At 42.5% G+C, this 23493-nt stretch overlaps 1 protein-coding gene across 2 annotated transcripts; it reads right to left on the reverse strand.

Annotated features, from left to right (window-relative positions):
• Positions 1–20174: 20174 nt before the first annotated feature.
• Positions 20175–22640, reverse strand: LOC124676017 (UDP-glucosyltransferase UGT13248-like). Of its 2 annotated transcripts, none has more exons than XM_047212097.1 (3): positions 21907–22640; positions 21451–21835; positions 20175–20627 (listed from the first exon to the last, which is right to left on the reverse strand). In XM_047212097.1, the coding sequence occupies exons 1-3, from the start codon at positions 22600–22602 to the stop codon at positions 20290–20292; spliced, it is 1419 nt and encodes a 472-aa protein (XP_047068053.1). In that variant the 5' UTR covers positions 22603–22640; the 3' UTR covers positions 20175–20289. The 2 variants fall into 2 exon arrangements, with proteins under 2 accessions (XP_047068053.1, XP_047068054.1); XM_047212098.1 differs by having other exon boundaries at positions 20531–20637; positions 21363–21835.
• Positions 22641–23493: the final 853 nt, after the last annotated feature.

Here is a 23493-nt window from a genome sequence, read left to right on the forward strand (position 1 = left end):
TGTAAATGAGAAATAGGAATAACAAATATCTTTTTATGACCGATGTAAAATCATCTCTCTTTTTTTTTCTTGGTTTTATATGTGTCATCACCGTGTTTGTTCTCAACTGGCTTGGCATAGTGTAACATTGAGAATTACATATGTAACTGAAATAGCAGGTCAATTTATAGTCACGTTATCCACGGAAAAATGCACGGCAAGTTTCCCTAAAAGACCCACAAACAAAGTTTTTCTAATCTGAAACTTCTTACGAAACAAGTGCAGACCGTGCAAATTGCAAATCATTCAAATAAAAGTTGTAGTTCCAACTTAATATGGCTGAGATATGGAATGACAGTGTCATGCTACCATATTTTGTGTTCCCTAAATGAAATCTATAGCTCACAATCCGTAAATGCATGGTAACTAAATGATGGGTTTACAATAGAGAATGAAATTCCACACCTGATTGTATTCTTTTAAACTTTGTAAGCGCATCCGGTTGGATATATTTATATAAAAATTCCACACCGCAGGGGATTCCCCAACGGTAATGTTATAAAAAAAAATAGAGAATGAAATATTGCGTAACAGGTATGACCTCATACGCTGATAGATGCAGCATACAGAAAACTCTACATACATTGATTGATGCTTTTTGGTGATGCAGTGTGCCTCTCTGCCATGATCCTATGGGGATGAGGTGTTGGAGCGAGCATAAAAAAATTGAAGTATTTTTCCCATCTATCTTTGACAATCTCTGTCAGGGTATTTGTCCTTTCTATCAAGAATGTGCAGTTAGCTGAAATGAGAATTCAGTTACAACTCGGTAGAAGTAGTCTTCAGATCATCAGTGGGTGCTATTATTTCTCTTACTGGTCTGCATACCGTTGTAATATCAATAGATCTAATGCAAACATGCTTATTACCTGGTACGAGTGAGGTAGCTAGAACCATGTGACATATTCAGAACCAGATTTGAGATTATATCTCACGTAGTTCGTAGACATATGGGCAAATCGGACTTTTGTTTACGGTTCTTTATTAATGTTGTTAGAGTTGTTCCCTTTTTTTTGTTACTGCCTTTGATCTACGTAGTTATAAGTTTGAATAGGATTTTGTGTTCTTTCATGAATATCAAAGAACGTCCACATTGGCGATCTATCTTGCATTTCTGAAGTAGACCATGTAAGTTATGAGACGTCTTCGAGGGAAAAAAAATATGATAAAATGTTTTAAAAAACAATATGTATGTATTTATTTATTTAATAAGCATGGATTGGATTTTTAGAACATAGTACTCCCTCCGTCCCAGTTCGCAAGGCAAAGTTTCAAAAAATATTTGTCCCAAAATGCTTCACCTCCTAGACACATTTGCATTTAATGTGGGAGTAAAACTGATTCATTATTGCATGCAAAAGACTCCTCATTTCGTATCCCACCGTGTAAAACGAGGCTCATTAGTACTTTGCATGCACCATGTGTAGTTAAAGGGTAGAATTTTTTTTTTTAATTTCCCAATTAATTGCAGCGCCGTGGAAATTTAGATCCAATGAGAATTCACCTTGAGCCAAGATATTTGAAAATTTTGCCTTGCGAACTGGGACGGAGGGAGTACAATATCTAGCACAATTTTTAAAAATATAAATAAAAACAAGTGGTGTGGGGATTTGAACCCAAGAACTAGGACTCAAGTGCAAAGGCTTCAACCAGCTAACCTAACATAATGTTCTATCAACTCTGGACAAACAGTATCTAAAGGTATAATTGCTGCACCTCCATGGAGAGCTCACAGCGATTTACGTTTGTGGACCGTTGGATATTGACAGCAGCTGTCAAAAGTTGAATCTCGTCCCTTCATTCTTGGAGCAGCGTGGCTTCCTGCTTGGCTGCGTGGGCGCGTGGGCGTTTTCCTATTTGGTTCCCCTCACTAGAGAAAGCCATGAAACGGCAGTGGTCTACCCGCTGCGGCTGTGCGTAGGACCCAGGCTTGGCCAGGTCCACTCGTTAGTCACTGGGTGTTTTTTCGGTTGGCCGCCCGTCGCTTCGGCCCGTGAAAAATATATTCTCTCCGCGGGTTAGTTTGGGGTTTTCGTCACGCGCCGTATCGCTGGTTCGCTGGTCAGCGCAGCTCCCCCAAATCCCCAATCCCCTACCGCAGTGCATCCTAGACCAATCCCCTCCGCTCCCGTGGTGCTCCTCCTCCCCAATCCCCTGCTGCTCCTCCTCTCCAATCCCCTACCTCCACTCCATCTCCGGCAAGCCGCCGTCGGACACGTCTTCTCGCTCGTGCAGCTATTTTCCTCTTGCAACCACGATCTCCCGTGCGGATCCCCAAGCAGCGAGCTATTCATGGCGACGTTGGTTGATGGTGCCAGGCGGAGCACGTTGGGGAGGAGCGCAGGTGGTCACCATCGGCGATAGGAGCGAAAGGCCGTTGTTGCCTATCTCCCTCCGACGATGCCTCTCCTCTCGCCCTTCCCTCCTCCGTAGAGGCGGACGTCTGCCATCGCCGTCGCGACCTCCGGCGATCTCGTCATGGCGTGGGCGGTTGGTGGTGCCGGGCGGAGCGCGATGTGGAGGAGCGGTAGGCTGACGCCCCCTCCGCCCGCGTCCTTCCCTCCTTCGCAGGGCTGGATGTCCACTATTGCCGAGCCGTTCTAGATGGCTCCATCATCCTTGCCCTCAAGCCTGCGAGTTGCAGCGCTCCGCCTCCCAGGTGCCTTCGCTGGTTCGCACGTGCAGAAAGGAGACACGGACATGGGAGTGCTTGCGGGAGCTTTGTTTGTTGGGTAGGACCACAGTCTGCATATCTCCCCTTGCTGCCAGAGGAACTGGTTGAATCTTCAGTTTTACATGAATTGTTAAAGGATATATTTGATTAAATAGCCAACCGTGATGATGACTTCCTATTTAATTTCTGCTATTTTTGATTGAATAACCAACCATTTTAGTTTTCGGTTATCAACGCCTTGTAATATGATATCTTCCTATTTTATTTCTACTATTTTGCGATGCAAGTTACTGTGAACAAATCAGTTCCGTTTATCTGTTCAAAGCATGTCAAATTTTCTCTATTAACTGAATTTTTCTATAAATAGGCTCATACAAGTGGATGTGACAAGCCTTTTGGAAATCTTCTCTATGCAGTGAGCACCCTTATCATTTTTTTGTTTGTAGTTTATACATTTGAGGTTTATGATGTTAGACTTACGAGGTTGCACTTCCCCTTGGATGAACTAGGTTGCCACTTTGTTCATCATCCTTCTCTCATCAACTATATTGTGTCAGTGAAGTATGTCTGGTACCTTTTTCGTTCTCCAATCGAAGTTCAGCAATCAGTTTGCACTATATGTTTCTTTTCGGAGCATAGATGAATAATGAATTCTGTGTCAAAGTTCTTTTGTCTTAATATTTTGTGTATCTGTCAATTTGATGTTTTTCTCTATGTCACTATTCAGACAAAGAGCCCTGCGCGGCTTGATGCTTCCCTATCATTTCTTTCTAATGTTGGTTCTGAATATTTGGATATCGGGAAGTTTGAAAAAGCATGTGGTGTAGGTATGCTTTTGCAGTAGAAGACCAGAAGTATATATGCTTCTGCAAATTATAATCAATGTATCCCTCCTTCATAATGTGAAAAAATAAATGTTCATTAGTTGGTTAGGTTGGGTGCAGGAAGGCTAAGTTTTCAGCCTTGTCCTTCTTTTTCCGTTTAATTGTCGTCGGTTTATTTATTATTTATTCATCTATTAATTTGATATATGTTTAGGCCAGGTTTCACTTTTCAGCAAGTTAATCTGGAATTTCATGTCTGCACCATGAAATTCTTACTGCCATTCTTGACTTTCTTTTTTACTTAGGTCTAATTAGGTAATAGGCAATGAATATGAGGTTCAGAGCACAGAAAAGCTTAGGGCCTTATCATGTTTTGATGTACAAGCATTTGCACTATCACATTCCAGTTACTTTGCTTTAATTTGGCTTTTCTATGTGTATTTCCTTTTACTCAAGAGTTCTTTATAATTCTTTTTTTCATATGCTCTACCTCAGGAATTTCTTCTAGACCTCTTTCTGTCCATTTCCAATTGTGAATGGTTTGTTTCAGGACCTGAAGAGGAATTTTTTGCACTGCAATTCAAATGGAGATTGATCAGGTTAGTATTTGGATTATCATTATCATTTACCACTGAAATATGTTTTTATTCAAAAATTAAGTTACTCGTTTTAATTGTGAAGATGTTGTATTGCTTTTATAGTCAAAAGTAGACTAACCGTTCCTTGCAATCTTTCAGCATGTACCAAGCATGATCAATAATAAACTAATTTAAAAAACACCACTTCTTTGTGTTCCGCTAGGCCGTCGGTCTTCTCCTACAGTCCTGCAGCAGCGATGGCCTGGCCATGCCACCAGCGGTAGGGCAGAGTAAATCGATGGTGATGGGATATCCGATGTGTTTTGCTCTCGATGGTCTGATGCATACCTTTGGGAGGAGAGGGTTGTCGCCATTGTATGAAATAGCGCCTGCCGCTGCTCCGTCGGAAGGAGACGCCGACACCATTGCTGCTCCATATGCTTCTTTACCTCTGTGTGTATTGGTATTTTTCCTAGGTGTTTGAGTTACAGTAAAATGGTTTTCCTCTTCCTTGAATTTATTTTTCCGCCATTCATGCCTCTTTGTGCCATATATTTTTCCAGGTTACTATAGGAGAAAGGCCAGGTGTATCCTTTTGAAAAATCTGATTATCAGCTGGTATATTGTTCTCCGTTTCTGATGGCTCAAATGTGACCTTGAACACGCTATACCGTACTTTAGGAATGTTCAGCCTTGTCCTGGAATTATTATTATGTGCCAATCAATCATAAATAATCTGGCCAAGAATTATGTGGTGTACAAATACTTAGTAAACTCTTTGGAGTTGATACAAATTAGAACTGATTTGTATAGTGAGCCCATGTTGCTGAGATTTGGGAGATAACTGGCCTCTTGTATGGGAGCTCGGCTTTCCTGTTTGTCTCGCCACATCCCCATCAAAGTTTCAGTATGTTTGACTCTAGGTGTGTGTAGAAGATATAATTAATTTATTAGGTGTGTGTACATGCATGATGATGTCTAATGGTATTATTCCTAGCATGTGGAAAAGTAAAATTATACCCTGGAATTTTTATGAAATTGAATTTTTTTTAGCATTGAAGGTATCATCCAAGTGGTATAAGGAGGAGTAGTTGTATGATATGTATGATATCCTCGCACTAGCTTCTGAGGCGGAACGATGCCTTGCTGGGCTTTGCTTATCTGAAAGTGAGATGCCCTAAATCCTAAACCCTAGGAGCGTGAGTGCCCACAGTCGTAGCTTTGCAAAGAGGCAGATGAGAACTTGAAAGGTGAGGTTCTGCAGCCTGACCTAGATAGCTTACAACGGTCAACACTTACACAATTGGAAAGTTCCTGGAGCTAGCTACGGTTCTATATGTGAATTATTAGTTGTGGAACTCTATTTGTTCATTACCAGGCTACCGGCCATGCCATGATTAGTTGGGATTGTACATGTTTGAGAGACAGTACAATTCACGAGCTTAATTATCAATTGCTAGAATATGGGCATTGGGAGGAGCTGTATGCTTGGTGCTACTTGGGAATATTGCACCTATGGCATTGTTTGACATTGTTTAATTACTTTCGGGTTTGTATATTTGGCCATATAAAGAGCATATGTATTCAGATAAAAAATCGTTAATTGCTGGATAACATCATTGGCATGTGAGGAAACACCAACTGTTATGCAAATTGCACAATACTGTCACTTTTCTCTTACATTCAGTTGCTGCTGATTTAGTGTTTTTTGTGAATATTATGACACCTTTTGTAGATTCCATAGTGTCACTGTTAATTTATTTGTTATCTTAGCTGGAACCTCTTGCTTTTTATCTAAATCAGGAAAGTCTTAAGACTAACACATTCAGTTATTTGTCTCCGGTGGCTTTTCACTAATGACACTCTTTTATTGGTACTTCATCTCATGGCAGGTCTTCTCAATATTATTTGCCTCCTGTGTAGGGATTCGTTGCATAGAAAACAAAAAATTTCCTACCGCGAGAACGCAATCCAAGCCAAGATGCAATCTAGAAGATGGGAGCAACGAGGAGATGATCGAGACTCACCCTTGAAGATTTCCAAAGCCTACAAGAGTAGGCTCTTGTTGCTGCGGTAGACGATCACTTGCGGCTTGCAAAAGCGCGTAGAAGATCTTGACGGTGCCACAATCGGGCAGCACCTCCGTACTCGGTCACACGTTCGGTGTTGATGAAGACGACGTCCTTCTCCCCGTTCCAGCGGGCAGCAGAAGTAGTAGCTCCTCCTTGAATCCGGCAGCACGACGGCGTGGTGGCGGTGGCGATGGAGATCTTCGGCGGAGCTTCGCTAAGTGTTGCGGGAGAGGGGGATGAATGGGGCGGCTAGGGTTTGGGGAGAGGGGGTGGCCGGCCTCTATGGGGTGCGGCCAGCTTGAGGGCTTGTGGTGGCCGGCCCCCTCCCCTATGCCCCTCATTATATAGGTGGAACCCCCAAGTGTTGGACTACAAATCTTACGAATAAGACCCCAACCCAAAACCTTCCATGTGTAGGGAAACCTACCCAAGGTGGGACTCCCACCTCAAGTGGGATTCCCACCCTTCCATGAGGGGGGGTGGCCGGCCCCCTTGGTGGAGTCCACCTTGGACTCCCCCCACTAGGGTTGGCCGGCCATGGGTGGTGGAGTCCCACCGGGACTCCGCCTTCCAAACTAATTTCTTCCGGACTTTTCTAGAACCTTCTAGAACCTTCCAAAAAATCACCGGACCATTTTAAATCTTATAAAATGACTTCCTATATATGAATCTTATTCTCCGGACCATTCCGGAACTCCTCATGATGTCCGGGATCCCATCCGAGACTTCGAACAATACTTCGAACTCCATTCCATATTCAAGTTCTACTATTACAACATCAAACCTTAAGTGTGTCACCCTACGGTTCACGAACTATGTGGACATGGGTGAGAACTCTCTCCGACCAATAACCAATAGCAGGATCTGGAGATCCATAATGGCTCCCACATATTCAACGATGACTTAGTGATCGAATGAACCATTCACATACGATACCAATTCCCTTTGTCACGCGATATTTTACTTGTCCGAGGTTTGACCATCGGTATCACTCTATACCTTGTTCAACCTCGTCTCCGACAAGTACTCTTTACTCGTACCGTGGTATGTGGTCTCTTATGAACTTATTCATATGCTTGCAAGACATTAGACGACATTCCACCGAGAGGGCCCAGAGTATATCTATCCGTCATCGGGATGGACAAATCCCACTATTGATCCATATGCCTCAACTCATACTTTCCGGATACTTAATCCCACCTTTATAATCACCCATTTACGCAGTGGCGTTTGATGTAATCAAAGTACCTTTTCGGTATAAGTGATTTACATGATCTCATGGTCGAAAGGACTAGGTAACTATGTATCGAAAGCTTATAGCAAATAACTTAATGACGTGATCTTATGCTACGCTTAATTGGGTGTGTCCATTACATCATTCATATAATGATATAACTTTGTTATTAATAACATCCAATGTTCATGATTATGAAACTAATCATCTATTAATCAACAAGCTAGTTAAGAGGCTTACTAGGGACTCTTTGTTGTTTACATATCACACATGTATCAATGTTTCGGTTAATACAATTATAGCATGGTATATAAACATTTATCATAAACATAAACATATATAATAACCACTTTTATTATTGCCTCTTGGGCATATCTCCAACAGTCTCCCACTTGCACTAGAGTCAATAATCTAGATTACATTGTAAGGTACCTAACACCCATGGCATTCGGGTGTTGGTCATGCTTTGCCCTAGGGAGAGCTTTAGTCAACGGATCTGCTACATTCAGATCAGTGTGTACTTTGCAAATCTTTACTTCTCCATCTTCGATGTACTCGCAAATCGAGTGATAACGCAGCTTGATATGCTTCAGCCTCTTGTGTGACCTTGGTTTTTGTGCATTGTCGATGGCACCCATGTTGTCACAGTAGATGACTAGTGGGTCCAATGCACTAGGAACCACACCGAGCTCTACAATGAACCTCTTCATCCATACCGCTTCTGATGAAGCTTCTGAAGCCGCTATGTACCCTGATTCTGTTGAAGACTTCGCCACCGTGCACTGCTTCGAGTTTGCCCAGTTTACTGCAGCACCATTCAATATAAACACGTACCCAGACTGTGACTTAGAGTCATCAGGATCAATGTTCCAACTTGCATCGGTGTAACCGTTTACAACGAGCTCTTGGTCACCTCCATAACAAAGAAACATATCCTTAGTTCTTTTCAAGTACTTCAGGATATTTTTGACCGCTGTCCAGTGTTCCAACCCTGGATCACTTTGATATCTGCTAGTCAAACTAACAGCATGTGTTATATCCGGTCTAGTACATAGCATGGCATACATAATAGAGCCTACTGCCGTGGCATAGGGGATCTGACTCATCCTTTCTCTTTCTTCTGCTGTAGCCGGACCTTGAGTCTTACTCAAGACCTTGCCTCGGTAACATAGGTAAGAATCCTTTCTTACTTTCGTCCATTCTAAACTTCTTTAGAATCTTGTCCAGGTATGTACTCTGTGATAGCCCTATTAGGCGTCTTGATCTATCTCTATAAATCTTGATGCCTAATATATACGATGCTTCACCAAGGTATTTCATTGAAAAACTATTATTCAAATAATCTTTTACACTGCTTAATAGTTCTATATCATTCCCAATCAATAATATGTCATCCACATATAATATCAGGAATGCTACAGAGCTCCCACTCACTTTCTTGTAAATACAGGCCTCTCCATGACACTGTATAAACCTGAAGTCTTTGATCACCTTATCAAAGCATCGGTTCCAACTTCTCGATGCTTGCTTCAGTCCATAAATTAAACGCTGAAGTTTGCATACTTTGTCAGCATTTTTAGGATCGACAAAACCTTTGGGTTGTACCATATACAACTCTTCCTCAATGTCTCCATTAAGGAACGCCGTTTTGACATCCATCTGTCAAATCTTATAATCGAAAAATGCAGCTATTGCTAACAAAATCCTCACAGATTTTAGCTTCGCTACAGGTGAGAAAGTCTCATCGTAGTCAACACCTTGAATTTTTCGGAAACCCTTTGCGACAAGTCGAGCTTTATAGACGATAATATTACAATCAGCATCTGTTTTTCTCTTGAAGATCCATTTATTCTCGACGGCCTTGCGGCTATCAGGTAAGTCTACCAAAGTCCATACTTTGTTATCATACATGGATCCCATTTCGGATTTCATGGCTTCTTGCCATTTGTTGGAATCTGGGCTCATCATCACTTCTTCATACGTCGCAGGGTCTTCATCATTGTTGTCCACAATCATGACATTTAGACAAGGATCATACCAATCAGGAGTGGTACGTTCCCTTGTTGATCTACGAGGTTCAGTAGTTTCCTCGTTCGAAGTTTCATGATCATTATCATTAGCTTCCTCTGTTGCCGGTGTATGCGGTACATGAACAACTTCCGGTACTGCGCTACTCTGATCAACGAGCAAAGGTTCATCAATCTCATCGAGTTCTACTTTTCTTCCAGTCACTTCTTTAGTGAGAAATTCTTTCTCAAGAAAGGTTCCGTTCTTAGCAACAAATATTTTGCCTTCGGATTTGTGATAGAAAGTGTACCCTATAGTTTCCTTAGGGTATCCTATGAAGACGCATTTCTCCGCTTTGGGTTCTAGCTTGTCCGGTTGTAACTTCTTTACATAGGCTTCGCAACCCCAAACTTTAAGGAACGACAGCTTAGGTTTCTTATTAAACCATAATTCATACGGTGTCGTTTCAACGGATTTTGATGGTGCTCTATTTAAAGTGAATGCGGTTGTCTCTAATTCATAACTCCAAAATGATAACGGCAAATCAGTAAGAGACATCATAGAACGAACCATATCTAAGAGAGTTCGATTACGACGTTCAGACACACCGTTTCGTTGTGGTGTTCCCGGCGGTGTCAATTGTGAAAGTATTCCGCATTTCTTTAAATGCATGCCAAACTCATAACTCGGATATTCACCTCCGCGATCAGATCGTAGAAATTTAATCATCTTGTTACGTTGATTTTCTACTTCACTTTGGAATTCCTTAAACTTCTCAAAAGTTTTGGATTTATGTTTCATGAAATAGATATACCCATATCTACTCAGATCATCTGTGAAGGTTAGAACATAACGATAACCACCGCGCGATGCTACACTCATTGGTCCGCATACATCGGTATGTATGATTTCCAATAAGTCAGTAGCTCGCTCCATAATACCAGAAAATGGAGTCTTAGTCATTTTTCCCATTAGATATGCTTCGCATCTATCAAGTGACTCAAAGTCAAGTGATTCAAGTAATCCATCGGTATGGAGTTTCTTCATGCGTTTCACTCCAATATGACCAAGACGACAATGCCACATATAAGTAGAATTATCATTCAATTTAATTCGCTTAGCATCAATGTTATGTATATGTGTATCACTACTATCGAGATCTAATAGAAATAAGCCATTCTTTTCAGGTGCTCGGCCATAAAGGATATTATTCATAAAAATAGAACAACCATTATTCTCAGACTTGAATGAATAACCGTCTTGCATTAAACAAGATCCAGATATAATGTTCATGCTCAACGCGGGTACAAAATAACAATTATTAAGGCTTGAAACTAATCTCGAAGGTAGATGTAGAGGAAGTGTGCCGACAGCGATCACGTCGACTTTGGATCCGTTTCCAACGCGCATCGTCACTTCATCCTTCAGTAGTCTTCGTTTATTCTTTAGTTCCTGTTTCGAGTTACAAATATGAGCAACCGAACCAGTATCAAATACCCAGGTACTAGTACGAGAACCAGTAAGATAGACATCTATAACATGTATATCATATATACCTTCTTTCTTCTTCTTGACAAGGCCGCTCTTCAGATCAGCCAGATACTTGGAGCAATTACGCTTCCAGTGTCCCTTCTCCTTGCAGTAATAGCACTCAGCATCAGGCTTATGGCCGTTCTTAGGTTTCACAGGAGGTGTGGCAGCTTTCTTGCCACCCTTCTTGAATTTTCCCTTAGACCTGCCCTGTTTCTTGAAACTGGTGGTCTTGTTGACCATCAACACTTGGTGCTCTTTCTTGATCTCAATCCCAGCAGCTTTTAGCATGCCAAAGAGTTCAGGTAACTCTTTGTTCATGTTCTGCATGTTGTAGTTCATCACAAAGTTTTTGTAACTAGGTGGCAGTGATTGAAGGACACGATTAATCCCCAGTCTGTTAGGAATCACTATTCCCAAGTCACTGAGTTTCTTCGCATGCCCGGTCATAACGAGCATGTGCTCACTAACGGAGCTGCCTTCTTCCATCATGCAGGCTGAAGAAGTGTTTCGATGCTTCATAGCATTCCACGGCCGCATGAGTTTCAAATATAGCTTTCAGCTCATTGACCAACTCATGAGGATCGTGGTGCTCAAAACGTTTTTGAAGATCGGCTTCCAGACTGCATAGGATGGCACACTGAACTTGAGAGTACCGAGCTTTCCGTGTAGCGTAAACATTCTTTACTTCATCGGTTTCAGTTTCTGCAGGAGGGTCACCTAGCGGTGCATCAAGCACATATTGCAGGTTTCCACCGACGAGGAAGATCCTCACATGACGAACCGATCGGTGAAGTTGCTACCGTTGCTCTTAAGCTTTTCTTTCTCTAGGAACTGGTTAAAATTGATTGGGGACGCCATATCTACAACATATATTTGCAATAGTTTAGACTAAGTTTATGACAAATTGAGTTCAAATTTTAATTCAACATAATTAAAAACTAGGTGAACTCTCACTCAAAACAATATCCCTCGAATTGTCTTAGTGATCACACGAACCAAATCCATCACACCTAAGTCCAATCATCACGAGACAAGATGTAACTTCAATGGCGAACACTCAAAGTGTTCATCATATCAATCATATGATTCATGTTCTACCTTTCGGTATCACGTGTTTCGAGACCATGTTTGTACATGCTAGGCTCGTCAAGGCCACCTTAGTATCCGCATGTGCAAAACTGGCTTGCACCCGTTGTATGCACTTGTTGATTCTATCACACCCGATCATCACGAGATGCTTTGAAACGACAAGTCTTGGTAACGGTGCTACTAAGGATGAACACTTTATTATCTTGATATTTTAGTGAGAGGGATCATCTTATAATGCTACCGTCGCGATCTAAGCAAAATAAGATGCATAAAAGGATTAACATCACATGTAGTTCATATGTGATATGATATGGCCCTTTTGTCTTTGCGCCTTTGATCTTCATCTCCAAGCACGGACATGATCTCCATCATCAACGGGCATGATCTCCATCATCGTCGGCGTAGCGTCAAGGTCAATGGCACCGTCTTCATGATTGTTCTCCATGTAGCAACTATTACAACTTCTTTGAAATACTACTCAACAAGAAATTTAAAGACAACCATAAGGCTCCTGCCGGTTGCCACAATACAATAATGATCATCTCATACATATTCATCATCACATTATGGCCATATCACATCACCAAACCACTGCAAAAACAAGTTAGACGTCTCTAATTTGGTTTGCATATTTTACGTGGTTTAGGGTTTTCGAGAGAGATCTAATCTACCTACGAACATGAACCACAACGATGATACTAGTGTTGTCAATAGAAGAGTAAATTGAATCTTCACTATAGCAGGAGAGACAGACACCCGCAAAGCCTCTTATGCAATACAAGTTGCATGTCGAACGAGGAACAAGTCTCATGAATGCGGTCATGTAAAGTTAGTCCGAGCCGCTTCATCCCACTATGCCACAAAGATGCAAAGTACTCAAACTAAAGACAACATAAGCATCAACGCCCACAAAACCATTGTGTTCTACTCGTGCAACCATCTATGCATAGACACGGCTCTGATACCACTGTAGGGATTTGTTGCATAGAAAACAAAAAAATTCCTACCGCGAGAACGCAATCCAAGCCAAGATGCAATCTAGAAGACGGGAGCAACGAGGAGATGATCGAGACTCACCCTTGAAGATTTCCAAAGCCTACAAGAGTAGGCTCTTGTTGCTGTGGTAGACGATCACTTGCCGCTTGCAAAAGCGCGTAGAAGATCTTGACGGTGCCACAATCGGGCAGCACCTCCGTACTCGGTCACACATTCGGTGTTGATGAAGACGACGTCCTTCTCCCCGTTCCAGCGGGCAGCGGAAGTAGTAGCTCCTCCTTGAATCCGGCAGCACGACGGCGTGGTGGCGGTGGCGATGGAGATCTCCGGCGGAGCTTCGCTAAGCATTGCGGGAGAGGGGGAGGAGTGGGGCGGCTAGGGTTTGGGGAGAGGGGGTGGCCCTCTATGGGGTGCGGCCAGCTTGAGGGCTTGTGGTGGCCGGCCCCCTCCCCTATGCCCCTCATTATATAGGTGGAACCCCCAAGTGTTGGACTACAAGTTTTCGAATAAGACCCCAACCCAAAACCTTCCATGTGTAGGGAAACCTACCCAAGGTGGGACTCCCACCTCAAGTGGGATTACCACCCTTCCATGAGGGGGGGCGGCCGGCCCCCTTGGTGGAGTCCACCTTGGACTCCCCCCACTAGGGTTGGCCGGCCATGGGTGGTGGAGTCCCACCGGGACTCCGCCTTCCAAACTGATTTCTTCCGGACTTTTCTAGAACCTTCCAAAAAATCACCGGATCATTTTAAATCTTATAAAATGACTTCCTATATATGAATCTTATTCTCCGGACCATTCCGGAACTCCTTGTGATGTCCGGGATCCCATCCGAGACTTCGAACAATACTTCGAACTCCATTCCATATTCAAGTTCTACTATTACAACATCAAACCTTAAGTGTGTCACCCTACGGTTCGCGAACTATGTGGACATGGGTGAGAACTCTCTCCGACCAATAACCAATAGCGGGATCTAGAGATCCATAATGGCTCCCACATATTCAACGATGACTTAGTGATCGAATGAACCATTCACATACGATACCAATTCCCTTTGTCACGCGATATTTTACTTGTCCGAGGTTTGATCATCGGTATCACTCTATACCTTGTTCAACCTCGTCTCTCGACAAGTACTCTTTACTCGTACCGTGGTATGTGATCTCTTATGAACTTATTCATATGCTTGTAAGACATTAGACGACATTCCACCGAGAGGGCCCAGAGTATATCTATCCGTCATCGGGATGGACAAATCCCACTGTTGATCCATATGCCTCAACTCATACTTTTTGGATACTTAATCCCACCTTTATAACCACCCATTTACGAAGTGGCGTTTGATGTAATCAAAGTACCTTTCCGGTATAAGTGATTTACATGATCTCATGGTCGAAAGGACTAGGTAACTATGTATCGAAAGCTTATAGCAAATAACTTGATGACGTGATCTTATGCTACGCTTAATTGGGTGTATCCATTACATCATTCATATAATGATATAACCTTGTTATTAATAACATCCAATGTTCATGATTATGAAACTAATCATCTATTAATCAATAAGCTAGTTAAGAGGCTTACTAGGGACTCTTTGTTGTTTACATATCACACATGTATCGATGTTTCGGTTAATACAATTATAGCATGGTATATAAACATTTATCATAAACATAAAGATATATAATAACCACTTTTATTATTGCCTCTTGGGCATATCTCCAACATCCTGAATTTCTGTGATCACTTATAGATCTTACATCTCATTGCAATGTGCTTAACTCTACAGGTTTTGTGGTCTTCTCAATGATTGTCCTCACCGTCCGTTCTAAAAAGAATCATCACAAAGTTTGGACAAGCTACCAGGACACTTTCCGTAGACTCTAAAGGTACATATGGCTGATGAATGGCCAGGCCTTATTGGCTATTGTTTATGATGCCATTATGGTTCAGAGTTGGGCTTCTCTTTTTAGGCTTTTTAGATTGCAGTTTTTTAATATATCTCTGGTCTCAAAAAGTTATCCTTGCTTTATCTTGATAAAATATTTGGTTATTCTTGCAATCTGTGAAGCACCAAATTTAGATAGAGGCACTGCATGTACTAACTATAACATGTAAGACCCTTACTGTGAGTTATAGTTTCGTTTTCACTCCATTAGTCATCTTTGAATTCCAACAATAGTTTGCATTGTCTGGTTTATCGGTACTATACATTTAGATGAGGTGAGCTTGGGTTGTTTTCTGTAATATTTGAGAACCTCATACTGTATTGAGCCCTGTGCTATATTAATTTCTGGAAATTGCACCCAGTTTAACACGCACTGATGGCATGCAAAGGACATAATGGTGGTAGTGATGGAGATGGCATGGTGGACGAGGGGGCAGCAGCCGGGTACACTCATATGAGGGCCAGGAGGGGTGAGGCCACATACCGCCACAAACATTGCACAGATGGAGATGGCATGGTGGACGAGGGGGTAGCAGCCGGGTACACTCATATGAGGGCCAGGAGGGGTGAGGCCACAGACCGCCACAAACATTGCACAGATGGTATGTATGTGCTTGCTTGTTTCTTCTCACGCCTAAGCTGATTGTACTGGTTGATATTTTCTATAAAAAAATATGGTTGATAATAGAAAATTGTTCAAACAGAAATAATCATTTGTTTCACCATTATAAGAAAGTATAAGCTTAATAGCATCAAGCAAAAATTCTATTGTAGATGCCAACATTTCTATTGACAAGATTGTCCATTAATTATATGGAGCGGAGGACAGATAAAAGGAATTGTCTGCATGATGTCCAGGGGTACCAAATAAAGCCCTGCAGTAGTTTGCGAGCGGGCGTTGAAATTTTGAATCGAATTGACTTCCATCTTTAGAGGAGGCTATACATGTCCTTTTTCTATGTTACTCCATGTTAAGAACGGAATCAAATTAAGCTAGCTTCAGGGTATTTGAGTGACACATGTTTTTACTTGCATATGGTTTATTTGTTGTACAGAAAAAAAAATTATCCAAGTTGACATTTTTTTTGCAGAACCCTCAAATAATTCTTGCAATTGTCACCACAAATCCTATATTGTTGCGTTCATGTATAATAGTATGTATGCTAATTCCTTATATAATGCCATGAATTACCTGCAGATAAGCGCCGCATGTGTGCCAGGACACCCAAGTTGTTTGTTCTTTGCCAGCGCCACATGTGCCATAACCATAAGCCACTTCTGTTTGTTCTTTTCCTGGACCAAAGATAGTGAAAAGGTTTGACATATTTCTCCAATGCAAAGTTGAAAAATAAAATGATAAATGCTATTCCTAAAAAACTTTTTACTGGAGGTAGTTAAGTTCCATTTTGTAATTTAAATATGGCTTACCAGGTAGGGAGTTCCCAACTACAAAATACGTTGGCAAATTACATTATGCAGATTTAGAATGTTAAGTGGTATTTTATTCGGCACCATCTTAATCACATGATAGTATTGTACTTCTGGGCTAACTACAATATATTGGCAGAAATTGTCAAGCTCTTCAATCTTAGGTTATTGATTTTACCCTCATGCTCCCTTAACTTCAAGTGATGCTCTGAATAGTGTATTATTATAGAGTAGATTTAAAGAAATTCTTGCTTACTTTCCAGGGTTTGTCCGTAGAAGATCCTGCTTTTGCTGCTGTAAACGAGCAATTTAAATTATAGTGAGTTAAACATGATGTTTAAGGTTAAAGATAAAATTTCAAGGATGGAATTAACGACAATCTACCTTTATTGGTGAACTATTACTTGCAATCCTTGTCCACTTTTCTTTAGCCATGGTAAGCTGTTCAATATCTCCGTCATTGTACAACACCTAGGCAGAGAGAATATTCGTAATTAGTATACCCAGTACAGCCACGATATCTTATCATCATGACTTAAAATTATCAACCATACAGTTGTTGCACACTGCAATATTAGGTAGCTATTCAAGATTCGTATTAGTGAGGATGAAGAAAATCCAGGAGCAGGAGAGAGTAAATTATATCAGTTCTATTTTTCATGTGTTTAAAGTCTCTGATTTGTTTAGTTTATGCATCAGAAAAATGCACTTTATTTGTAGGCTCCTACAAGTAACAATGAAGAAGAAAACTGTTTTGCTCTTCTGTTGTATAAATTGGTTTGCAAGATAGTGATCTGTCACCAATAGGATGGCCACTAATTTAGAGTTTAGACTCCCATGTCTGCACTACTTGCTAACCTTACTGAGCAGCATCAAGAACAATTTTTATTGATAATCCAAACATGCACAACAATGATTTTAGTTCTTAATTTACCATATAGTTTTGGTTAGTGTGACTATCCTAAATATATTGTTCTGACTATGGCATAAGTAAGTACTTCTCCATCTCTAAATATAAGCTTCAGAGATCTCCCATGTTTTTTGTCTAATTTTTATGCAGAGTTTTGGGACCTTCACACAGAAACAAGCATCAAGAACTCCAGATTTTGGGAGCTGCACAGAGAAACATAGCAGCAAGAGCACTTTGTTTTACTGGTAACCCAAACATGCAGAACTTTGTTTTCAGTTATTGCTTTACATGTAATTTTCATGTGTATGATCACCGCAAATATACTGTTCTGAATATGGCTTAAATAAGTAGTCATCTATCCTGAAAAGTAAGCTTGGAAGGTCAACCTTGTTTTTTTATCCATGGAATGACACACGTGTGGTGCATGTGTAACAGATGGGCACTATTTTTTCTCTTAGCCAAATGGAGAAAAGGATTAATGGGAAAATGAAGAGGTCACCTTTAATTACCTTTTTGCTGCTGAAAACTTCGGCGATTCGTCTCGGGGCAGACCTAATAGCATGACAACGGCATATGGCAACGGTCACTCGCCAATGGCTGGTTGTTGATAATGATCCAAGCCGTCAAGCTGGGATTCACAGAGAAACCTGCTCCTTTTTTTACCTTCCACCACACACCATTTGGAGGAATCTGGGCATGCCCCACGCTGGTGCTTGCACGGGCGCTTCAAGCTCCTCCAAAATCGTTAGGGTGTAGTAAATGAAGATACATTGTCAGCAACCCCATGTCGATCAACGCCGGAGTTCGCTGAATTTGGGAAGAGGGGGAGCTGGTCGTCGGGCCAAAGTGAGAAAAGGGGATCTGTAGTTCTGGGTAGGTACATGTGAGTATGCGATATGGAAAGAGATAACCCAAACCTTTTTTGGAAGAGATGACAGAACCAGACCTGTATGGCTGCATGTGAGTGGCCAGCTTGGGAGGCACGTTGTCGGTTTCTGCGTCCGTGTGCTGCTGGGCCATGTGTAAGATGCATGTGTGATTAGTGGCATCTGCATACACTAAAAGTTTGCTCCTTAATTTCTATACACAAAATAGAAGTGTAAATAACTGTTAGCTTTCATCTAATGGCAGAACATCACTTAATTTGCAACAAAGATTGCTTCTGTTATTTACTTGATTAGCTGTGTTAGTGCTTAACATGCACATCATTGTTTTCTCTACATTTACCTAGCAAATGACTAAATTACAGAAACATCAGCTTTTGTCAACTGGCCTTACATTTAATCGATAGTAATATGGACGATGTTTAAATTTGTGCAAAGTATAACAGTGTATGGCAGATGTATTCTCTATGTAGACTTCCACTGATATTTCTTATACCATGTACAAGATCAACCCTGAAAAAATAGTAGTCGATCTTATCTTTCACAAGCTCATTAGGTACCATTTTCAGCCTAAAGTTAAAAATGTTAGAAATAGCTAGATGTTTTATGCTTTCTATTGTTCCTCCTGTTAAGTATTTAACTAGATATATTTTTGTGCTTCAAAATCCTAATGTTAAGTATCAAATGGCCAACCATTTTTTCATCATGAGTGGTCGTCGATGCGGATTGCTCGATGTTGAGACCACCTGCTGAGTGGCGAGACAAGAGGAAGGGGATCATGTGCCAAGTCGTGCACCAAGATTTCATATTGCAACTGCATATATTCCCAAGGATTTTTTTTGCATGCAAATTAGGATAGGGCTCTACTGTATATATTCCGAACAAGATCCATATTACAATTGTGCACTGATTCATAGAAAATTGATTACTTAAATAATTCCAGTCTCAAACAAAATTATTCTTCGAAGTTGATTTCTTTTATCTTTGGATAATGGATTCATATTGTATGGGATATACATATGCCAAATGCTTTTTAATGTATATGGATTGCTAAATATTATAGACTTGTATAAATACTAATCTAATTCGTGCAGTGTGCCGGTTTTACATTTGGTCGTAGATTTGAATTTTCTCAGAGATCCAATCATCTGATTTATTCATTTGTTTTAGAGTCCAATCTCTTGGCCTGTGATATAGGGGATCTGCTTACACAACCAATAAGGTCTTCTTTTCGTAGCCGACAGTTTGTTTCTGTACTTGTGAGTATTGTAGAGAACTACAAGTGTGCCCTTAGATTAATAGTATATATTTAATATATGTGGTTTTGTTTCGAATGTGTGGCAGAATCACCAATTGTTAGTTGCTATAATATATTTTCTTGGTTGTATATAAATGTTTTTCCTTTGTAATTTACTATGGTTCACTACACGTTCTGTAAAACCTAAACATATTATTATCATTTTTCCATCTATACACGAGTCTCACGGGATCGTGCGCCAAGGCGCACATCTAAATATAGTATATAAAGAGTAGTGTGGTGCCTTTGGCATATGCGCCATACATGGCTTCCACGTCGGCAGCTGCACGCCACGCACGCAAAATGTGTGACGCCCCTCTCATAGGCGCCACACAAAAGGGTTAGTAGAGTGAAATATTTTCCCCAGAGGGTTATTTTGTGCTATACTTGCACCAAAGGGTTATTTTTATGTAAATCGCCTCCAGGTAAAGCTTTAGTTACCTTTGCTTTTTAACTTTCATTGCACACATTCCTTAGTTGGTTTGTTATGGGAACCATATATGATATTCTTTTTCCAGAAGCTGACTACCCAATAAATGTTAGCCCTTAAAAAAATAGAGGGTCCAGATTTGTTTTGAAAGTTTACAGCATATTTGTGGAAGATGAAGGTGTGCTTATTGTATCCTTTGGTATTTCCTTTTGCACAAATGAACCTTAGTTTTACAAAATTCAAACTTTCCCATCTAGATTTCTGAAAATGAGCTCCTTTCTAAATATGTGTACACTTAAGATTACTTCTACTATCTTGAAGTAAAGATTACATGATCGCACATTTAAGTTGATGAATACTTGGCAGCAAATCTAGCGATATTCTTGTCTGAGCTCCCCCCTTCCTGCATTGCCTTTTTGGCCTTTTGCATCCACTTCACAGCATTTCTTTTATACTCATCCTTCCTTTTTCCATCCATAACTTCACTGATGCACCTATTGACCTCGTCCCTCTTTATCCATCCATTTTCACCCGGTTGTGCTCGTACACCCATGCCCCATACACTTTGAACGTACTTTGCAATAGTGGGTTGGTCTGCCCAATGTGGAATCGCAACGAGAGGCACGCCACAAGCAATGGCTTCCAATGTCGAGTTCCATCCACAATGTGTAACGAAACAACCTATACATACCAATGAAAAAAATAGCGCGCTAACATAAATAGCGTGGGCTTCAGAAAAACGCTATAGATGCTATAGCGTGCTAATAGCGTGCTATTTTTCAAAATAGCGCTTAACAAAAAAATATGAAAATTAAGGATTTCAGCATATATATAATAATAGATATAGCACTCTGCAGCTATAAAATCTCGGATATGATATTTTGCAGCCAAACATCAACCAGAGATAGTTCACATAGTCCATAACTTGATATGACATAGTCTCAAAATCACAAACCATAGTTCATATTCACATTGTCCCAAACTAGAAAGATTGAAGGAGGGAAAAGGAGGCACGGGGAGAAGGCGTGAAGGTGAAGCTAGGCGTGGTCGCTTACCACCGACTGACAGAGGAGAAGGGGGCGGAGCTGCGCCGTCACGTCGTCGCCTGCCGGGCAGAGCAGGTGACAATGAATTGGGGAGTGCGCGATCTGAGTTTCTTAGTCTAGGGTTGCATGGATTTGGAATTTAGGATACGCAAGTGGGTTAAAATATGGAATGAGCTACTAAAAAACTACTCTGCAAAATAGCGTGCTATGCGGAATAGCGAATAGCGCCAAATAGCGTGAAATAGCGCGTCTTTAGCGCGCGTAGCGTCATAGCGTGCCTAGAATGCATAGCGTAGCGTCCAACTCGCAAATACGCTATAGCGCCGCTATTAGCGTGAAATAACGCGCTATTTTTTTCATTGATACATACACGATTGATTGTGATGTTTTCCTTTTGTACAAATATATTTGTATCTACAATACAAGATGTAAAAATAAATTTGAAAAGTCATGCTTACCGATGGACTTGTGTGCCAGAACCTCAAGCTGGGGGCACCAAGAAACAATTAAGCCGTTCTCCTCGCATTTTGCCTTGAGCTTTTCAGATAGTTTGTGTGCCTCGCTGGACCTGACGACCCATAGAAAAGGTTTGCCGGAACTGCACAATCCATTACCAAGCTCCTCTAGCCGGGGAGCTTCGTACTCGGAGAAGGTTCCATAGGATACAAATACGACAGCGTTAGCACTTTGCTTCTCCAGCCAATCCATGCACGACTCTCCACCACTAAGGTAGTTGAAACCGTAAAACTTGTTGGATGGAGAACGATGGTCGTCGAGGTAGAAGGATGGAACGGCCGGGCCTATCATCTTTGCTCTCCATGTAGACTCCATGTATTTTGCCTCCTGCTCGTTAGGCATGTTTTACATGTCAAATGATACTGTTGGCATACAGTACAAGTATGAGAGATTCTCACCTTTGGCTCGATGTCGTGGAATGAGTTCACGAGCACGTCGTCGGCGTCCTCCAGCCCCTCGAACTGCGTGATCGACATGTTACAGAACTCTGGGTACTGCTCCGGCAGCGCCACGAAAGGCGGCACGTCTTCCGGCTCCAGCTCCACGCTCAGCGCTCCTCTCGCGAACAGCGCGCGGCCGTCCGTCACCGGCAGCGCCAGCCGCCCCGCGCACAGCTCCGCATAGACGATGTTCACCGCGCACGGCTGGGAGAAGAAGGCCGCGGCGGGCACGCCAGCCGCTCGCGCCACCCGCGTCGCCCACGCCAGGAGAGGGTCGTACACCAGCACGCGCACTGGCCGCCCTGCGCGCGCCTCCGACAGGAGGAGCTCCCGTAGTGTCTCGGATCCCACGGCCTCCAGCCGGGACATGTACTGCGCGATGCTCGCGGACGAGGCGCCGCCGCTGCTGCCGGCGCCGGCGTCGAAGCCGTCGGAGATGGCGGCCACGCGGAAGGGGTCGCCGGGAGGCGGAGTGGTGGAGAGCACGTAGCGGGTCGCGACGAGGGTGGGGCGGAGGCCGTGGTACGCGAGGCGGCGGCCGAACTGGAGCATCGGGTTCGTGTGGCCCTGCGCCCCCGGGAACGGAAGAAGCAGGACGTTGGCGCCTCCACCGCCGCCGCTCGAGCTGGCGTCGGCGGACGGCGTGCTCTCCATGCTTCTGTTTGGTCAGGAATTCTTGGGTGTTCCCAGACCCAGTGGTGTTCGCATTGAAATAGGCATCGAAGCAGAGTAGCGCGCAAGATTTCTCTTCGTTGTGGTCAAATTTGTGGTACGCTCCTGTTTGTCTCGACTCTGCAAGAGAAACTGGATTTCGCACTTAGAGCATCTTCACCGGCGGTCTGTCTATTTTAAAGGCTGACATAAAAAATAGGCTCGTATCGGCGCCCCTTAAAAGCACCGGCGCGTCTTAAAATGCGCTGACGCTTTTTCGGGCCCAATAGAAGCGCCGGCAATCCCGTGTCGGCTCCTTCATGAAAGGCGCAAATTGGGCGCGTCGGCGCCTCGCGGTACGACGGTTTTTATGGATGGGAACGCCTTATCAGCGAGAGGACGCGACGGTTCATATCGGAAGTTGAAGGAGGAGGAGCGAGAGTTCTTCAACAGCGTGAACCTCGAGCACGCCGTCGAGATCTCGCGCCAGCGAGTGGCCACGGAGGAGGCAGGACGCCTCCTCATGGCGGCGGAGCGACAAAAGCTCATCGCCACGCCGAGGTGTTCGCCCGCGAGCAAGCGAAGCTCGCCCAGAATGAGGCGTCTCGGCAATGGTTGGCAACACTGAGGGGACACCGCCGCCGGCAAGCTCCTGCGACACCGGCCGCCATGCTCCACCGCCAGACGCGTGAAGCAAGGGCGGAGAGGTGGGCACGGACGCAGACGGCAAAGGGGAAGAACGACGACGAGGCTAGATTAGGATTAAGTTTAAGTTTTTATTTAGGTTTATATTCGAGTAACTTTTATATAAATTTCATATGAATTTCGGTTTTTAATGTCATTACATTTTTTTATTTTTTATTTGGGATGGTATGGGGGGCGCCGGTGTGGGAA

The sequence above is a fragment of the Lolium rigidum genome, chromosome 7 (genome assembly GCF_022539505.1).
Source record: "Lolium rigidum isolate FL_2022 chromosome 7, APGP_CSIRO_Lrig_0.1, whole genome shotgun sequence".
NCBI classification, from domain to species: Eukaryota; Viridiplantae; Streptophyta; class Magnoliopsida; order Poales; family Poaceae; genus Lolium; species Lolium rigidum.

Bases quoted from the DNA above. Each gene is read 5' to 3' on its own strand.
- LOC124676017 (XM_047212097.1), bottom strand. From the start codon at position 22,602: ATGGAGAGCACGCCGTCCGCCGACGCCAGCTCGAGCGGCGGCGGTGGA. The intron at 21,836-21,906 runs GTGAGAATCTCT...CCTAACGAGCAG, and splicing joins TCCACGACATCGAGCCAAAG to GAGGCAAAATACATGGAGTC. The intron at 20,628-21,450 runs GTAAGCATGACT...TGGTATGTATAG, and splicing joins TCTGGCACACAAGTCCATCG to GTTGTTTCGTTACACATTGT.